Source organism: Coturnix japonica, unplaced genomic scaffold (assembly GCF_054131305.1).
Source record: "Coturnix japonica strain WE unplaced genomic scaffold, WE-NBRP24 Scf140, whole genome shotgun sequence".
In the NCBI taxonomy this organism is placed as follows: domain Eukaryota; kingdom Metazoa; phylum Chordata; class Aves; order Galliformes; family Phasianidae; genus Coturnix; species Coturnix japonica.
The window spans coordinates 100,257-119,723 of record NW_028189043.1 but is presented as its reverse complement, the minus strand read 5'-3'; the positions used below and the strand labels follow the sequence as shown (position 1 = coordinate 119,723).

Genomic DNA, 19,467 nt, shown 5'->3' with positions numbered 1-19,467 from the left:
AATCAGCGCGGGGCATCCCCCATCCATCAACCAATCAGAGCGGGGCTACTCCCTCACCTCATCCAATCAGAAGAGGGGATTCCCCCCACATCAAGCCCCGCCCCTCGACCAATCAGAACCGGGTTTCCCCCTCCCTATGGGGGAATCCCCTTCTTAGCCCCGCCCCCTTTGTCTCCGCCAACCAATCGCGTGGCTCCTCCGCCTCTAAGCCCCGCCCCCCGCCGCGTGGTTTCCTCACCCCCCCCCCCCCCCCCCCCCGTCTTAAAGGGGCCGCGTCCCCATTATTTGTATGGTCGTTAACATGGAGCCCAGCGGGAACAGGGGATGTGTGGGGGGATGTGGGGCCTTCGCGAGGAGCAGGAAGGGGATGGTGCTCATAGGGGAGATCGTGAGTTGTGGGGCTGGGGGGGGATGGGGGTCCCATAGGGTGAGGTGGGGGGTTGGGGGTCCCAAAGTGGGGAGGGGGGTGGGATGTGGGGCGGGGGGGGGTCCCTATAGAGAAAGCTATGGGGCCCTATAGGGAGAGCTATGGGGTGGGGGGTGGGGGGGGGGGTCCTATAGGGAGAGCTATGGGGTGGGGGTTGGAGCCCTATAGGGATATCTATGGGGTGGGGGGGCCCTATAGGGAGAGCTATGGGGTGGGGGGGGGCCCTATAGGGAGAGCTATGGGGTGGGAGCCCCATAGGGAGAGCTATGGGGTGGGGGTGGGGGTCCCAAAGTGGGGAGGGGGGTGGGATGTGGGGCGGGGGGGGGCCTATAGGGAGATCTATGGGGTGGGGGGGGGCAGTTATGGGGCAGGGGGGGCCCTATAGGGAGAGCTATGGGGTGGGGGGGGCCCTATAGTGAGAGCTATGGGGTGGGGGAGCCCTATAGGGATATCTATGGGGTGGGGGGGGTCCCATAGGGAGAGATATGGGGTGGGGGGTGGGGGGTCCCAAAGTGGGGAGGGGGGTGGGATGTGGGGCGGGGGGGTCCCTATAGGGAGAGTTATGGGGTGGGGGGGGCCTATAGGGAGAGCTATGGGGTGGGGGGGTCCTATAGGGAGAGGTATGGGGGGGTGGGAGCCCCATAAGGAGAGCTATGGGGTGGGGGGGTGGGGGGAGCTCCTATAGGGATAGCTATGGGGTGGGGGGGGGGCCTATAGGGAGAGCTATGGGGCCCTATAGGGAGAGCTATGGGGTGGGGGGGGAGCCCCATAGGGAGAGCTATGGGGTGGGGGGGTCCTATAGGGAGAGGTATGGGGGGGTGGGAGCCCCATAGGGAGAGCTATGGGGTGGGGAGCCCTATAGGGATATCTATGGGGTGGGGTGGGGGCCCTATAGGGAGATCTATGGGGTGGGGGGGTTTCCTATAGGGATAGCTATGGGGTGGGGGGCCCAAAGTGGGGTGGGAGCCCTATAGGCCCCCCCCCCCCCCCATATTTAAACCCCCCCCCCCCCCATTCCAGCCCCCCCCTCCCCCCCTATTTAAAGCCCCCCCCCCCCCCTATTTCAGCCCCCATCCCCCATTTAAAGGGCCCCCCCCCTATTTAAACACCCCCCCCCCCCCCATCAGCATCCAGGCGTTGTCCTTTAAGCCAACGCCCTTAGGAAACAAACGGCACTTAAAGGGTTAAATAAAGGGGGGGGGGCGGGGCTTAGAGGAGGAATCTCAGGCTCTGATTGGTTGAGAGCTGGGCTTTGAATTTAAACCGGGGGGGGGTCAGGGCGGTGCCCATCGTTTCCATTGCCAGCCGTTATTGCACCAGCTTTGGGTGGGGTCCACACGCATTAAATGGGCGCTGGCCCTTTAAGAAGACCCCCCTATGTTCCTATAGACCCGACTTAGGGTCGTTGCCCCTTTAAGAGACCCCCTGACATAGCAGTGGTGGGCCCCCCCCAGAACCCCCTGCGTGGCGTTGCCCCTTTAAGGAGACCCCCCCCCGCAATAGTCCCATATACCCCGACTTAGGGTCGTTGCCCCTTTAAGAGACCCCCGACATAGCAATGGTGGGCCCACCCCAGTGGCGTTGCCCCTTTAAGAAGACCCCCCTATATTCCTATAGACCCGACTCAGGGTCGTTGCCCCTTTAAGAGACCCCCAACATGGCAGTGGTGGGCCCACCCCAGTGGCGTTGCCCCTTTAAGGAGACCCCCCCTATATTCCTATAGACCCGACTTAGGGTCGTTGCCCCTTTAAGAGCCCCCCGACATGGCAGTGGTGGGCCCCCCCAAAGCACCCCCGCGTGGCGTTGCCCCTTTAAGGAGAATCCCCTATAGCCCCTATACATCCCCTATAAGTGCTGTGTTATGGGGTTCTATGGGGTTCTATAGGGTTCTATAGGGTTCTATGGGGTTCTATGGGGTTCTATGGGGTTCTATGGGGTTCTATGGGGTTCCATGGCTCCCAGCCCCCCCTATTGGGTTCTATGGGGTTCTATGGGATTCAATTGGGTTCTATGGGGTTCCAGCTCCCCCTATGGGGTTGTATGGGGTTGTATTGGGTTCTATGGGGTTCCAGCCCCCCCTATGGGGTTCTATTGGGTTCTATGGGGTCTCTATGGGGTCAGGGGGTCCCTATGGGGTCCCTATGTCCCTATGGGGTCCCTATGTCCCTATGGAGTCTCTATGGGGTCCCTATGGGGTCTCTATGGGGTCCCTATGTCCCTATGGGGTCTCTATGGGGTCCCTATGTCCCTATGGGGTCTATATGGGGTCAGGGGGTTCCTATGGGGTCCCTACGTCCCTATGGGGTCTCTATGGGGTCAGGGGGTCCGTATGGGGTCCCTATGTCCCTATGGGGTCTCTATGGGGTCCCTATGTCCCTATGGGGTCCCTATGTCCCTATGGGGTTCTATGGGGTCCCTATGTCCCTATGGGGTTCTATGGGGTTCTATGGGATTCTATTGGGTCCTATGGGACTCTATGGTGTTCTATGGGGTTCTATGGGGCTCTATATCCTATATACCCCCTATAGGTTCTCTGTACGGTGACCCTATTATGCTATGGGGCGTCCCGTACCCCCGGCTATGTGGGGTTCTATGGGGTTCTATAGGGTTCTATGGGATTCTATGGGATTCCATGGCTTCCAGCCCCCCCTGTTGGGTCCTATGGGGTTCTATTGGGTTCTAATGGGTTCTATGGGGTTCCAGCCCCCCCATGGGATTCATTGGGGTTCTATGGGGTTCTATGGGATTCTATTGGGTTATATGGGGTTCTATGGGATTTTATTGGGTTCTATGGGATTCTATTGGGTTCTATGGGGTTCCAGCCCCCCCTATGGAGTTCTATGGGGTTCTATGGGGTTCTATGGGGTTCTATGGGGCACCATGGCTCCTAGCCCCCCCTATGGGGTTCTATGGGGTTCTATGGGGTTCTATGGGACTCTATGGGGTTCTATGGGGTTCTATGGGATTCTAATGGGTTCTATGGGGTTCCAGCCCCCCATGGGATTCTATGGGGTTCTATGGGGTTCTATGGGGCACCATGGCTCCTAGCCCCCCCTATGGGGTTCTATGGGGTCCTATGGGGTTCTATGAGGTCCCAGCCCCTCTATGGGGTTCTATGGGGTTCTATGGGGTTCTATGGAGTTCTATGGGGTTCCATGGCTTCCAGCCCCCCCCATGGGATTCTATGGGGTTCTATGGGATTCTATTGGGTTCTATGGGGTTTCAGCCTCCCTTATGGGGTTCTGTGGGGTTCTATGGGGTTCTATGGGGTTCTATGGGGTTCTATGGGGTTCCATGGCTCCCAGCCCCCCCTATGGGGTTCTATGGGGTTCTATGGGGTTCTATAGGGTTGTATTGGGTTCTATGGGGTTCTATTGGGTGCTATGGGGTTCTATGGGATTCTATTGGGTTCTATGGGGTTTCAGCCTCCCTTATGGGGTTCTATGGGGTTCTATGGGGTTCTATTGGGTTCTATGGGGTTTCAGCCCCCCCTATGGGGTTCTATGGGGTTGAGGGTGTCCTTATGGGTTGTGGGGTCCCTATGGGGTCCCTATGGGGTCCCTAAGTCCCTATGGGGTCCTTACGGGGTCCCTATGTCCCTATGGGGTCCCTATGTCCCTATGGGGTCCCTATGGGGTCCCTATGTCCCTATGGGGTCTCTATGGGGTCCCTATGTCCCTATGGGGTCCCTATGTCCCTATGGGGTCTCTATGGGGTCCCTATGTCCCTATGGGGTCCCTATGTCCCTATGGGGTCTCTATGGGGTCAGGGGGTTCCTATGGGGTCTTTATGTCCCTATGGGGTCAGGGGGATCCTATGGGGTCCCTGTGTCCCTATGGGGTCCTTACGGGGTCCCTATGTCCCTATGGGGTCTCTATGGGGTCCCTATGTCCCTATGGGGTCTCTATGGGGTCAGGGGGTTCCTATGGGGTCCCTATGTCCCTATGGGGTCTCTATGGGGTCCCTATGTCCCTATGGGGTCCCTATGGGGTCCCTATGTTCCTATGGGGTCTCTATGGGGTCCCTATGTCCCTATTGGGTCCCTATGGGGTCCCTATGTTCCTATGGGGTCTCTATGTCCCTATGGGGTCCCTATGGGGTCTCTATGTCCCTATGGGGTCTCTATGGGCTCCCTATGTCCCTATGGGGTCTCTATGGGGTCAGGGGGTCCCTATGGGGTCTTTATGTCCCTATGGGGTCTCTATGGGGTTGGGGGGGGTCCCTATGGGGTATCTATGTCCCTATGGGGTCCCTATCTTCCTATGGGGTCTCTATGGGGTCAGGGGGTTCTTATGGGGTCCCTATGTCCCTATGGGATTCTATGGGGTTCTATGGGTTTCCTGCCTTATATCCCCTATATACCCCCTATAGGTTCTCTGTACCGTGACCCTATTATGCTATGGGGCGTCCCGTACCCTCGGCTATGGGGTTCTATGGGATTCTATGGGGTTCTATGGGGTTCTATTGGGTTCTATGGGGTTCTATGGGGTTCTATGGGGTTCTATGGGGTTCTATGGGGTTCTATGGGGTTCTATGGGATTTTATTGGGTTCTATGGGGTCCTATGGGATTCTAATGGGTCCTATGGGATTCTATGGGGTTCTATGGGGTTCTATGGGGTTCTATGGAGTTCTATGGGATTCTATGGGATTTTATTGGGTTCTATGGGGTTCTATGGGGTCCCAGCCCCTCTATGGGGTTCTATGGGATTCCAGCCCCCCCTATGGGGTTCTATGGGGTTCTATGGGATTCTATTGGGTTCTATGGGGTTTCAGCCTCCCTTATGGGGTTCTGTGGGGTTCTATGGGGTTCTATTGGGTTCTATGGGGTTCTATGGGATTCCAGGCCCCCCTATGGGGTTCTATGGGGTTCTATGGGATTCTATTGGTTTCTATTGGGTCCTATGGGATTCTATGGGATTCTATTGGGTCCTATGGGACTCTATGGGGTTCTATGGGGTTCCTGCCTTATATCCCCTATATACCCCCTATAGGTTCTCTGTACCGTGACCCTATTATGCTATGGGGCGTCCCGTACCCCCGGCTATGTGGGGTTCTATGAGATTCTATGGGGTTCTATGGGGTTCTATGGGGTTCCATGGCTCCCAGCCCCCCCTATGGGGTTCTATGGGGTTCTATGGGGTTCTATGGGGTTCCATGGCTCCTAGCCCCCCCTATGGGGTTCTATGGGGTCCTATGGGGTTCTATGGGGTCCCAGCCCCTCTATGGGGTTCTATGGGATTCCAGCCCCCCCTATGGGGTTCTATGGGGCTCAATGGGGTTCCTGCCTTCTATCCCCTATAGGTTCTGTGTACGGTGACCCTGCTGTGCTATGGGGCGTCCCGTACCCCCGGCTATGTGGGGTTCTATGGGGTTCTATGGGATTTTATTGGGTTCTATTGGGTTCTATGGGATTCTATTGGGTATTATGGGGTTTCTATGGGGTTCTATGGGGTTCTGTGGGATTCTATGGGGTTCTATAGGGTTCTATGGGATTGTATTGGGTTCTATGGGGTTCTATGGGATTTTATTGGGTTCTATGGGATTCTATTGGGTTCTATGGGGTTCCAGCCCCCCCTATGGGGTTCTATGGGGTTCTATTGGGTTCTATTGGGTTCTATGGGGTTCTATGAGGTCCCAGCCCCTCTATGGGGTTCTATGGGGTTCTATGGGGTTCTATTGGGTTCTATGGGGTTCCATGGCTCCCAGCCCCCCCTATGGGGTTCTATGGGGTCCTATGGGGTTCTATGGGGTCCCAGCCCCTCTATGGGGTTCTATGGGATTCCAGCCCCCCCTATGGGGTTCTATGGGGCTCAATGGGGTTCCTGCCTTCTATCCCCTATAGGTTCTCTGTACCGTGACCCTGCTGTGCTATGGGGCGTCCCGTACCCCCGGCTATGTGGGGTTCTATGGGGTTCTATGGGATTCTATTGGGTTCTATGGGGTTCTATTGGGTTCCATGGCTCCCAGCCCCCCCTATGGGGTTCTATGGGGTTCTATTGGGTATTATGGTGTTCCAGGCCTCCCTATGGGGTTCTATGGGGTTCTATGGGGTTCTATGGGGTTCTATGGGGCACCATGGCTCCTAGCCCCCCCTATGGGGTTCTATGGGGTTCTATGGGGTTCCAGCTCCCCCTATGGGGTTCTATGGGGTTCCATGGCTCCCAGCCCCCCCTATGGGGTTCTATGGGGTCCTATGGGGTTCTATGGGATTTTATTGGGTTCTATAGGGTTATATGGGATTCTATGGGGTTCTATGGGATTCTATAGGGTTCCAGCCCCTCTATGGGGTTCTATGGGGTTCTATGGCTCCCAGCCCCCCCTATGGGGTTCTGTGGGGTTCTATGGGATTCGATGGGGTTCTATGGGATTCTATGGGGTTCTATGGGGTTCTATAGGGTTCTATGGGATTCTATTGGGTTCTATGAGGTTCTATGGGGTCCCAGCCCCTCTATGGGGTTCTATGGCTCCCAGCCCCCCCTATGGGGTTCTATTGGGTTCTATGGGGTTCTATGGGGTTCTATGGGGCACCATGGCTCCTAGCCCCCCCTATGGGGTTCTATGGGGCTCAATGGGGTTCCTGCCTTCTATCCCCTATAGGTTCTCTGTACGGTGACCCTATTGTGCTATGGGGCGTCCCGTACCCCCGGCTATGTGGGGTTCTGTGGGGTTCTATGGGGTTCTATGGGGTTCTATTGGGTTCTATGGGATTCTATTGGGTTCTATGGGGTTCTATGAGGTCCCAGCCCCTCTATGGGGTTCTATGGGGTTCTATGGGGTTCCATGGCTCCCAGTCCCCCCTATTGGGTTCTATGGGGTTCTATGGGATTCTATGGGGTTCCAGCCCCCCCTATGGGGTTCTATGGGGTTCTATTGGGTTCTATTGGGTTCTATGGGGTCTCTATGGGGTCAGGGGGTTCCTATGGGGTCTTTATGTCCCTATGGGGTCTCTATGGGGTCCCTATGTCCCTATGGGGTCCCTATGTCCCTATGGGGTCTCTATGGGGTTGTGGGGTCCCTATGGGGTATCTATGTCCCTATGGGGTCTCTATGGGGTCAGGGGGTCCCTATGGGGTCTCTATGTCCCTATGGGGTCTCTATGTCCCTATGGGGTCTCTATGGGGTCAGGGGGTCCCTATGGGGTATCTATGTCCCTATGGGGTTCTATGGGGTTCTATGGGGTTCTATTGGGTTCTATGGGATTCTATGGGGTTGTGGGGGTCCTTATGGGTTGTTGGGTTCCTATGGGGTCCCTATGGGGTCTCTATGGGGTTGGGGGGTCCCTATGGGGTCCCTATGGGGTCGAGGTGTCCCTATAGGGTCCCTATGGGGTCGGTGGGTCCCTATGGGGTCCCTATAGGGTCGAGGTGTCCCTATGGGGTCCCTATAGGGTCGAGGTGTCCCTATGGGGTCCCTATGTCCCTATGGGGTCCCTATGGGGTTGGGGGGTCCCTATGGGGTCTCTATGGGGTTGGGGGGGTCCCTATGGGGTATCTATGTCCCTATGGGGTCTCTATGGGGTCCCTATGTCCCTATGGGGTCTTTATGGGGTCAGGGGGTCCCTATAGGGTCCCTATGTCCCTATGGGGTTCCTATATCCCCTATATACCCCCTATAGGTTCTATGTACGGTGACCCTATTGTGCTATGGGGCGTCCCGTACCCCCGGCTATGTGGGGTTCTATGGGGTTCTATGGGGTTCTATTGGGTTCTATGGGGTTCCATGGCTCCCAGCCCCCCCTATTGGGTTCTATGGGGTTCTATGGGATTCTATGGGGTTCTATGGGGTCCCAGCCCCATCATGGGATTCTATGGGGTTCTATGGGGTTCTATGGGACTCTATGGGGTTCTATGGGATTCTATGGGGTTCTATGGGGTTCCAGCCCCCCCCTATGGGGTTCTATGGGGTTCTATGGGATTCAATTGGGTTCTATGGGGTTCCAGCTCCCCCTATGGGGTTGTATGGGGTTCTATGGGGTTCTATGGGGTTCCAGCCCCCCCATGGGATTCTATGGGGTTCTATGGGGTTCTATGGGGTTCTATTGCTCCCAGCCCCCCCTATGGGATTGTATGGGGTTCTATGGGGTTCTATGGGGCACCATGGCTCCTAGCCCCCCCTATGGGGTTCTATGGGGTCCTATGGGGTTCTATGGGGTTCTATAGTGTTATATGGGATTCTATTGGTTTCTATTGGTTTCTATGGGATTCTATGGGGTTCTATGGGGTTCCTCCCCTATATCCCCTATATACCCCCTATAGGTTCTATGTACGGTGACCCTATTGTGCTATGGGGCGTCCCGTACCCCCGGCTATGTGGGGCTCTATGGGATTCTATGGGGTTCTATGGGGTTCCATGGCTCCTAGCCCCCCCTATGGGGTTCTATGGGGTTCTATGGGGTTCTATGGGGTTCTATGGGGCTCAATGGGGTTCCTGCCTTCTATCCCCTATAGGTTCTATGTACCGTGTCCCTATGGGGTCTCTATGGGGTCAGGGGGTCCCTATGGGGTCCCTATGTCCCTATGGGGTCTCTATGGGGTCAGGGGGTCCCTATGGGGTCCCTATGTCCCTATGGGGTCTCTATTGGGTCCCTATGTCCCTATGGGGTCTCTATGTCCCTATGGGGTCCCTATGTCCCTATGGGGTCCCTATGTCCCTATGGGGTCTCTATGGGGTCAGGGGGTTCCTATGGGGTCTTTATGTCCCTATGGGGTTCTATGGGGTTCTATGGGGTTCTATGGGGTTCAATGGGGTTCTATTGGGTTCTATGGGGTTCCAGCCCCCCCTATGGGGTTCTATGGGGTTGAGGGGGTCCTTATGGGTTGTGGGGTCCCTATGGGGTCCCTATGGGGTCTCTATGGGGTCCCTATGTCCCTATGTCCCTATGTGGTTTTTATGGGGTCAGGGCGTTCCTATGGGGTCCCTATGTCCCTATTGGGTCCTTATAGGGTCCCTATGTCCCTATGGGGTCCCTATGTCCCTATGGGGTCTCTATGGGGTCAGGGGGTCCCTATGGGGTCCCTATGTCCCTATGGGGTCCCTATGGGGTCCCTATGTCCCTATGGGGTCTCTATGTCCCTATGGGGTCCCTATGGGGTCTCTATGGGGTCAGGGGGTTCCTATGGGGTCTTTATGTCCCTATGGGGTTCTATGGGGTTCTATTGGGTCCTATGGGGTTCTATGGGGTTCTATATCCTATATATCCCCTATATACCCCCTATAGGTTCTATGTACCGTGACCCTGCTGTGCTATGGGGCGTCCCGTACCCCCGGCTATGGGGTTCTATTGGGTTCTATTGGGTTCTATGGGGTTGTGGGGGTCCTTATGGGTTGTGGGGTCCCTATGGGGTCTCTATGGGGTCAGGGGGTCCCTATGGGGTCCCTACGGGGTCCCTATGTCCCTATGGGGTCTCTATGGGGTCCCTATGTCCCTATGGGGACTCTATGGGCTCCCTATGTCCCTATGGGATTCTATTGGGTCCTATGGGGTTCTATGGGGTTCTATAGGGTTCTATATCCTATATACCCCCTATAGGTTCTCTGTACGGTGACCCTGCTGTGCTATGGGGCGTCCCGTACCCCCGGCTATGTGGGGTTCTATGGGGTTCTATGGGGTTCTATGGGGTTCTATTGGGTTCTATGGGATTCTATGGGATTCTATTGGGTTCCAGCTCCCCCTATGGGGTTGTATGGGGTTCTGTTGGGTTCTATGGGGTTATATGGGATTCTATTGGTTTCTATGGGGTTCTATGGGATTCTATTGGGTATTATGGGGTTCCAGCCCCCCCTATGGGGTTCTATGGGGTTCTATGGGGTTCTATTGGGTTCTATGGCTCCCAGCCCTCCCTATGGGGTTCTATGGGATTGTATTGGGTTCTATGGGGTTCTATGGGATTCTATGGGGTTCTATGGGGTTCTATGGGGTTCCATGGCTCCCAGCCCCCCCTATGGGGTTCTATGGGGTTCTATTGGGTATTATGGTGTTCCAGGCCTCCCTATGGGGTTCTATGGGGTTCTATAGGGTTATATGGGATTCTAATGGGTCCTATGGGATTCTATGGGGTTCTATGGGGTTCTATGGAGTTCTATGGGATTCTATGGGATTTTATTGGGTTCTATGGGGTTCTATGGGGTCCCAGCCCCTCTATGGGGTTCTATGGGATTCCAGCCCCCCCCATGGGATTCTATAGGGTCCTATGGGACTCTATGGGGCACCATGGCTCCTAGCCCCCCCTATGGGGTTCTATGGGGTCCTATGGGGTTCTATGGGGTTCTATAGTGTTATATGGGATTCTATTGGTTTCTATGGGATTCTATGGGGTTCCTGCCTTCTATCCCCTCTAGGTTCTCTGTACGGTGACCCTATTGTGCTATGGGGCGTCCCGCACCCCCGGCTATGTGGGGCTGGCAGTGTGTGAGCTCATCTTCAGCTGCATCGCGGTGGTTCTGTGCCTTACGGGGCTGCACCAGCGGCTGCCTGTGGTGCATTGGGGGTGGACCGTGAGTTATGGGGTTTCTATGGGGTATATGGGGTCTATGGGGGTCTATGGGGGGGATTATGGGGGTCTATGAGGGTCTATGGGGGGATTATGGGGGTTCTATGGGGGTCTATGGGGGTCTATGGGGGGGTTATGGGGGTCTATGGGGGGTTATGGGGGCTTTAATGGGGGGTTATGGGGGTCTATGGGGGCTCTATGGGGAGTCTATGGGGTTCTGGGGGGGTTCTATGGGGAGTCTATGGGGTTCTATGGGGGTCTATGGGGGGTTATGGGGGGTTATGGGGGTCTATGGGGGATTATGGGGGTCTATGGGGGGGTTATGGGGGTCTATGGGGGTCTATGGGGGTCTATGGGGGGTTATGGGTGTCTATGGCGGCTCTATGGGGGTCTATGGGGGTCTATGGGGGGGTTATGGGGGTCTATGGGGGGTTATGAGGGCTTTAATGTGGGGTTATGGGGGTCTATGGAGGTCTATGGGGGGGTTATGGGGGTCTATGGGGGCTCTATGGGGGTCTATGGGGGATTATGGGGGTCTATGGGGACTCTATGGGGGTTCTATGGGGGTCTATGGGGGATTATGGGGGTCTATGGGGGGTCTATGGGGGGTCTATGGGGGCTCTATGGGGGTCTATGGGGGATTATGGGGGTCTATGGGGACTCTATGGGGGTCTATGGGGGTCTATGGGGGCTCTATGGGGGTCTATGGGGGGGGTTGTGGGGGTCTATGGGGGGTTATGGGGGTCTATGGGGGTCTATGGGGGGGGTTATGGGGGTCTATGGGGGGTTATGGGGGGTTATGGGGGCTTTCATGGGGGGTAATGGGGGTCTATGGGGGCTCTATGGGGGGTCTATGGGGGCCTATGGGGGGTTATGGGTGTCTATGGGGGCTCTATGGGGGTCTATGGGGGATTATGGGGGTCTATGGGGGTCTATGGGGGGGATTATGGGGGGTCTATGGGGGGTTATGGGGGTCTATGGGGGGGATTATGGGGGTCTATGGGGGGGTTATGGGGGTCTATGGGGGTCTATGGGGGTCTATGGGGGGGTTATGGGGGTCTATGGGGGCTCTATGGGGGTCTATGGGGGATTATGGGGGTCTATGGGGGTCTATGGGGGGTCTATGGGGGTCTATGGGGGCTCTATGGGGGTCTATGGGGGGGTTATGGGGGTCTATGGGGGATTATGGGGGTCTATGGGGGTCTATGGGGGGTCTATGGGGGTCTATGGGGGCTCTATGGGGGTCTATGGGGGGATTATGGGGGTCTATGGGGGTCTATGGGGGGGTTATGGGGGTCTATGGGGGGTTATGGGGGTCTATGGGGGTCTATGGGGGTTAATGGGGGGTCTATGGGGGTCTATGGGGGTTATGGGGGTCTATGGGGGCTCTATGGGGGTCTATGGGGGTCTATGGGGGGTTATGGGGGTCTATGGGGGGTTATGGGGGGGCATAGGGCTGCACCAGCGGGTGCCTGTGGTGCATTGGTGGTGGACCGTGAGTTATGGGGTTTCTATGGGGTATATATGGGGTCTATGGGGCTGGGGGGTCCCTATGGGGTCCCTATGGGGTCCTATGGGGTTGGGGGGTCCCTATGGGTCCCTATGGGGTCCCTATGTCCCTCTGGGGTCCTTATGGGGTCAGGGGGTCCCTATGGGGTCCCTATGGGGTCGGGGGGTCCCTATGAAGTCCCTATGTCCCTATGGGGTCTCTATGGGGTCCCTATGGGGTCAGGGGGTCCCTATGGGGTCCCTATATCCCTATGGGGTCTCTATGGGGTCAGGTGGTCCCTATGGGGTCCCTATGGGGTCCCTATGGGGTCAGGTGGTCCCTATAGGGTCGGGGGGTCTCTATGGGGTCAGGTGGTCCCTATGGGGTCCCTATGGGGTTGGGGGGTCCCTATGGGTCCCTATGGGGTCCCTATGTCCATATGGGGTCCCTATGGGGTTGAGGGGTCCCTATGGGGTTGCGGGGATCCCTATGGGTCTCTATGGGGTCCCTATGTCCTTATGGGGTCCCTATGGGTCTCTATGGGGTCCCTATGTCCTTATGGGGTCCCTATGGGGCCCCTATGGGGTCTCTATGTCCCTATGGGGTCCCTATGGGGTCCCTATTAACGCCCCCCCCCCATAGGACGTACTGCGCTGTGCCGTGGGCTGCCTGGGGTCCCTATGGGGTCCCTATGGGGTCCCTATGTCCCTCTGGGGTCCTTATGGGGTCAGGGGGTCCCTATGGGGTCCCTATGGGGTCTCTATGGGGTCCCTATGTCCCTATGGGGTCCCTATGGAGTCCTTATGGGGTCCCTATGGGGTCCCTATGGGGTCAGGGGGTCCCTGTGTCCCTATGGGTTCTCTATGGGGTCTCTATGGGGTTGGGGGGTCTCTATGGGGTCCTTATGGGGTCTCTATGGGGTCCCTATGTCCCTATGGGGTCCCTATGGGGTCCCTATGGGGTCGGGGGGTCCCTGTGTCCCTATGGGGTCCCTATGGGGTCCCTATGGGGTCCCTATGTCCCTATGGGGTCCCTATGGGGTCTCTATGGGGTTGTGGGGTCCCTATGGGGTCCCTATGAGGTTGGGGGGTCCCTGTGTCCCTATGGGGTCCCTATGTCCCTATGGGGTCCCTATGGGGTCAGGGGGTCTCTATGGGGTCCCTATGTCCCTATGGGGTCCCTATGGGGTTGGGGGGTCCCTATGGGTCCCTATGGGGTCCCTATGTCCCTATGGGGTCCCTATGACCCTATGGGGTCCCTATGGGGTCGGGGGGTCCCTATGGGGTCCCTATGTCCCTATGGGGTCCCTATGGGGTCCCTATGTCCCTATGGGGTCTCTATGGGGCTGGGGGATCCCTATGGGGTCTCTATGTCCCTATGGGGTCTCTATGGGGTCTCTATGGGGTCGGGGGGTCCCTATGGGGTCCCTATTAACGCCCCTCCCCCATATAGGACGTACTGCGCTGTGCCGTGGGCTGCCTGCTCTTCCTCATCCCTATGGGGTCCCTATGGGGTCCTTGTGTCCCTATGGGGTCCCTATGGGGTCCCTATAGGGTCGGGGGGTCCCTATGGGTCCCTATGGGGTCCCTATGTCCCTCTGGGGTCCTTATGGGGTCAGGGGGTCCCTATGGGGTCCCTATGGGGTCGGGGGGTCCCTATGGGGTCCCTATGTCCCTATGGGGTCCCTATGGGGTCTCTATGGGGTCCCTATGTCCCTATGGGGTTAGGGGTTCCCTATGGGGTCCCTATGGGGTCTCTATGTCCCTATGGGGTCTCTATGGGGTCCCTGTGTCCCTATGGGGTCCCTATGGGGTCGGGGGGTCCCTATGTCCCTATGGGGTCCCTATGGGGTCAGGTGGTTCCTATGGGGTCCCTATGTCCCTATGGGGTTCCTATGGGTTCCCTGTGTCCCTATGGGGTCCCTATGTCCCTATGGGGTCTCTATGGGGTCTCTATGGGGTCACGGTTTCTCTATGGGGTTGGGGGGTCCCTATAGGGTCTCTATGGGGTTGGGGGGTCCCTATGGGTCTCTATGGGGTTGGGGGGTCCCTATGGGTCTCTATGGGGTCCCTATGTCCCTATGGGGTCCCTATGTCCCTATGGGGTCTCTATGGGGTCCTTATGGGGTCCCTATAGGGTCCCTATTAACGCCCCCCCCCCATAGGAAGTGCTGCGCTGTGCCGTGGGCTGCCTGCTCTTCCTCATCCCTATGGGGTCCCTATGTCCCTATGGGGTCCCTATGGGGTCAGGGGGTCCCTATGGGGTCCCTATGGGGTTGGGGGGTCCCTATGGGTCTCTATGGGGTCCCTATGTCCTTATGGGGTCCCTATGGGGTCCCTGTGGGGTCCCTATATCCTTATGGGGTCTCTATGGGGTCCCTATGTCCCTATGGGGTCCCTATGGGGTCCCTATGTCCCTATGGGGTCTCTATAGGGTCGGGGGGTCTCTATAGGGTCCCTATTAACGCCCCCCCCCCATAGGACGTACTGCGCTGTGCCGTGGGCTGCCTGCTCTTCCTCATCCCTATGGGGTCCCTATAGGGTCGGGGGGTCCCTATGGGGTCCCTGTGTCCCTATGGGGTCTCTATGGGGTCCCTATGTCCCTATGGGGTCCCTATGGGGTCCCTATGTCCTTATGGGGTCCCTATGTCCCTATGGGGTCTCTATAGGGTCCCTATGGGGTCCCTGTGGGGTCCCTATGGGGTCCCTATGGGGTCTCTATGGGGTCTCTATGGGGTCCCTGTGTCCCTATGGGGTCCCTATGGGGTCCCTGTGGGGTCCCTATGGGGTCTCTATGGGGTCGGGGGGTCTCTATGGGGTCCCTATGTCCCTATGGGGTCCCTATGGGGTCCCTGTGTCCCTATGGGGTCCCTATGTCCCTATGGGGTCCCTATGGGGTCGAGGTATCCCTATAGGCTTGAAGGGGTCCCTATGGGGTCCCTATGGGGTCAGGGGGTCCCTATGGGGTCCCTATGTCCCTATGGGGTCCCTATATCCCTATGGGGTCCCTATGGGGTCCCTGTGTCCCTATGGGGTCCCTATGTCCTTATGGGGTCCCTATGTCCCTATGGGGTCCCTGTGGGGTCCCTATGTCCCTATAGGGTCCCTATGGGGTCCCTATGGGGTTGGGGGATCCCTATGGGTCCCTATGGGGGCTTATGGGGTTGGGGTGTCTCTATAGGGTTAGGGGGTCTCTATGGGGTCCCTATGGGGTCTCTATGGGGTTGTGGGGGGGGTATTATTAAAGGGACCCCCCCCCATAGGACTTACTGCGCTGTGCCGTGGGCTGCCTGCTCTTCCTCATCACTTCCATCATCGTCATCATCGGGCACCGGGACGGAGCCGGAACCGCGGGGGGGGTAAATGGGGGGGGGGGGCTTTAAATGGGGGGGGGGTCCTTTAAGGGGGGGGAGGGGTCCTTTAAATGGGGGGGGGGCTTTAAATAGGGGGGGTCCTTTAAATGGGGAGGGGTCCTTTAAATGGGGGGTGGGCTTTAAATGGGGGGGGTCCTTTAAATGGGGGGGGGGTCCTTTAAATGGGGGGGGGCTTTAAATGGGGGGGGTCCTTTAAATGGGGGGGGGGCTTAATGGGGAGGGGGTCCTTTAAGAGGGGGTGGTCCTTTAAATGGGGGGGGGTGTCCTTTAAATGGGGGGGGGTCTTTAAGAGGGGGGGTCCTTTAATTGGGGGGGTCCTTTAAGAGGGGGGGGGTCCTTTATATCGGGGGGGTGGGCTTTAAGTGGGGGGGGTCCATTAAGAAGCAGGGGGTCCTTTAATTGGGGGGGGTCCTTTAATTGGGGGGGTTCCTTTAATTGGGGGGGGGGTCCTTTAAGGGGGGGGGTGTCATTTAAATGGGGGGGTGGTCCTTTAAATGGGGGGGGGTCCTTGAATGGGGGGGGTCCCTTAGATGAGTGTGGGGGGGTCCTTTAAATGGGGGGGGTCCTTTAAATGGGGGTAGGTGGGGTGGTCCTGGGTGGGGGGTACTTTAAGGGGGGGGAGGGGTCCTTTAAATGGGGGGGGGGGCTTTAAATGGGGGGGGTCCTTTAATTGGGGGGGTCCTTTAAATGGGGGGGTGGGCTTTAAATGGGGGGGGGTCCTTTAAATGGGGGTATGTGGGGGGGTCCTGGGGGGGGGGTCCTTTAAGGGGGGGGAGGGGTCCTTTAAATGGGGGTGGGCTTTAAATGGGGAGGGGGTCATTTAAAAGGGGGGGGTCCTTTAAATGGGGAGGGGTCCATTAAGAGGCAGGGGGTCCTTTAAATGGGGGGGTGGGCTTTAAATGGGGAGGGGGTCATTTAAAAGGGGAGGGGGTCATTTAAATGGGGGAGGGGCTTAATGGGGAGGGGGTCCTTTAAGAGGGGGTAGGTCCTTTAAATGTGGGGGGTCCTTTAAATGGGGGGGGGTCCTTTAAATGGGGGGGGTCCTTTAAATGGGGGTAGGTGGGGGGGTTCTGATGGGGGGGGTCCTTTAAATGGGGGGGGGTCCTTGAATGGGGGGTGGTCCCTTAGATGAGTGGGGGGTGGTCCTTTAAATGGGGGGGGGTCCTTTAAATGGGGGTAGGTGGGGGGGTCCTGGGGGGGGGTCCTTTAAATGGGGGGGGTCCTTTAAATGGGGGGGGGTGCCTTTAAATGGGGGGGGATCCTTTAAATGGGGGGGGGGGTTCTTTATTGGGGTGGGGTCCTTTAAATGGGGTGGGTCCTGGGGGTGTTATTCTATTTGGGGGGGGGTCTCTGACATCCCTTTATGTGCCCCCCCCCCCCCCCCCATATAATATATATTCAGGTCTTTGGGCTCCTGGCCGGGATCCTGTTGGGTTACGACGCCGTCATCAGCCTCCCTAAAAAGGGGGGGGGGCACAACGCAGCCCCCACCGGTGGGTAATGGGGTAAAATGGGGGGATATGGGGGGATATGGGGGGTATATGGGGGGATATGGGGGGGATATGGGGGGCTATAGGGGGTCTATAGGGGGTAATGGGGGCTATGGGGGTAATGGGATGCATTGAGCCATCAGCGCCAGCAGGGGGCAGCACTGAGCTATGGGGGTTAATGGGGGGTAATGGGATGTAATGGGATGCAATGAGCCATCACGGCCAGCAGGGGGCAGCACTGAGCTATGGGGGTTAATGGGGGGCAATGGGGGGTAATGGGGCTAAGGGGGGTAATGGGGGGTAATGAGCCATCACGGCCAGCAGGGGGCAGCACTGAGCTATGGGGGTTAATGGGGGGCAATGGGGGGTAATGGGGATCAATGGAAGTCAATGGGGGGTAATGGGGGATAATGGGGGATATATGGGGGTCTATAGGGGGGATATGAGGGGATATGGGGGGGTATGGGGAGGATATGGGGGGTATATGGGGGGATATGGGGGATATATGGGGGGTAATGGGGGTCTATAGGGGGTAATGGGGTAAAATGGGGGGGATATGGGGGGGATATGGGGGGATATGGGGGGTAATGGGGGGGATATGGGGGGATATGGGGGGTCTAGGGGGGTAATGGGGGGCTATGGGGGGGCTATGGGGGGGATATGGGGGGATATGGGGGGTAATGGGGGGATATGGGGGGGATATGGGGGGATATGGGGGGGATAAGGGGGGTAATGGGGGGCTATGGGGGGCTATGGGGGGATATGGGGGGTATATGGGGGGGATATGGGGGGTAATGGGGGTCTATGGGGGGTAATGGGGTAAAATGGGGGGGATATGGGGGGATATGGGGGGGAATGGGGGGGAATGGGGGTAATAGGGGGTAATGGGGTAAAATGGGGGGGATATGGGGGGATATGGGGGGGATATGGGGGGTAATGGGGGTAATAGGGGTAATGGGGGTCTATGGGGTAAAATGGGGGGGATATGAGGGGGATATGGGGGGATATGGGGGGTAATGGGGGGGATATGGGGGTCTATAGGGGGATATGGGAGGTAATGGGGGGTAATGGGGGGGATATGGGGGGTAATGGGGATCAATGGAAGTCAATGGGTTGTAATGGGGATCAATGGAAGTCAATGGGTTGTAATGGGGATCAATGGAAGTCAATGGAAGTCAATGGGGGGTAATGGGGGTTAATGGGGGGGTATGGGAGGATATGGGGTCCTAAGGGGGTCCTATGGGGGTCTATGGGGGTCTATGGGGGCAATAGGGGGGATATGGGGGGTAATGGGGGGGATATGGGGGGATATTGGGGGTCTAGGGGGGTAATGGGGGGCAATGGGGGGGATATGGGGGCGATATGGGGGGGATATGGGGGGATATGGGGGGTAATGGGGGGCTATGGGGGTAATGGGGGGCTATGGGGGGTAATGAGGGGGATATGGGTGGATATGGGGGGGATATGGGGGGATATGGGGGGTAATGGGGGGTAATGGGGGGATATGGGGGGATATGGGGGGTAATGGGGGGCAATGGGGGGTAATGGGATGCAATGAGCCATCACGGCCAGCAGGGGGCAGCACTGAGCTATGGGGGTTAATGGGGGGCAATGGGGGGTAATGGGGATCAATGGAAGTCAATGGGGGGTAATGGGGGATAATGGGGGATATATGGGGGTCTATAGGGGGGATATGAGGGGATATGGGGTAAAATGGGGGGGATATGGGGGGGATATGGGGGCATATGGGGGGTAATGGGGTAAAATGGGGGGGATATGGGGGGATATGGGGGGTAATGGGGTAAAATGGGGGGGATATGGGGGTCCTATGGCATCTTATGGGGGTCCTATGGGGGGTAATGGGGGGCTACAGGGGGTAATGGGGGGTAATGGGATGTAATGAGCCATCACGGCCAGCAGGGGGCAGCACTGAGCTATGGGGGTTAATGGGGGGTAATGGAAGTCAATGGAAGGCAATGGGTTGTAATGGGGATCAATGGAAGTCAATGGGGGATAATGGGGGGCTATGGGGGGCAATGGGGGAGTAATGGGGGGTAATGGGATGCAATGAGCCATCAGCGCCAGCAGGGGGCAGCACTGAGCTATGGGGGGTAATGGGGGGTAATGGGGATCAATGGAAGTCAATGGGGGAATAATGGGGGGCTATGGGTGGTAATGGTGGGTAATGGGGGTAATG

The 19,467-nt window shown here is 57.5% G+C and overlaps 1 protein-coding gene across 1 annotated transcript in view; it reads left to right on the top strand.

The window, feature by feature from the left end:
- Positions 1–264: 264 nt before the first annotated feature.
- LOC146751097 (proteolipid protein 2-like) overlaps positions 265–19,467 on the top strand; it is a 19,873-nt gene continuing 670 nt past the window's right edge. The window contains exons 1-4 of the mRNA XM_085535614.1: positions 265–388; positions 10,767–10,922; positions 15,670–15,765; positions 17,183–17,273. Coding sequence (XP_085391740.1) covers positions 290–388; positions 10,767–10,922; positions 15,670–15,765; positions 17,183–17,273 — 442 coding nt within the window. The 5' untranslated portion in view covers positions 265–289. The remainder of the gene's footprint in view (positions 389–10,766; positions 10,923–15,669; positions 15,766–17,182; positions 17,274–19,467) is intronic.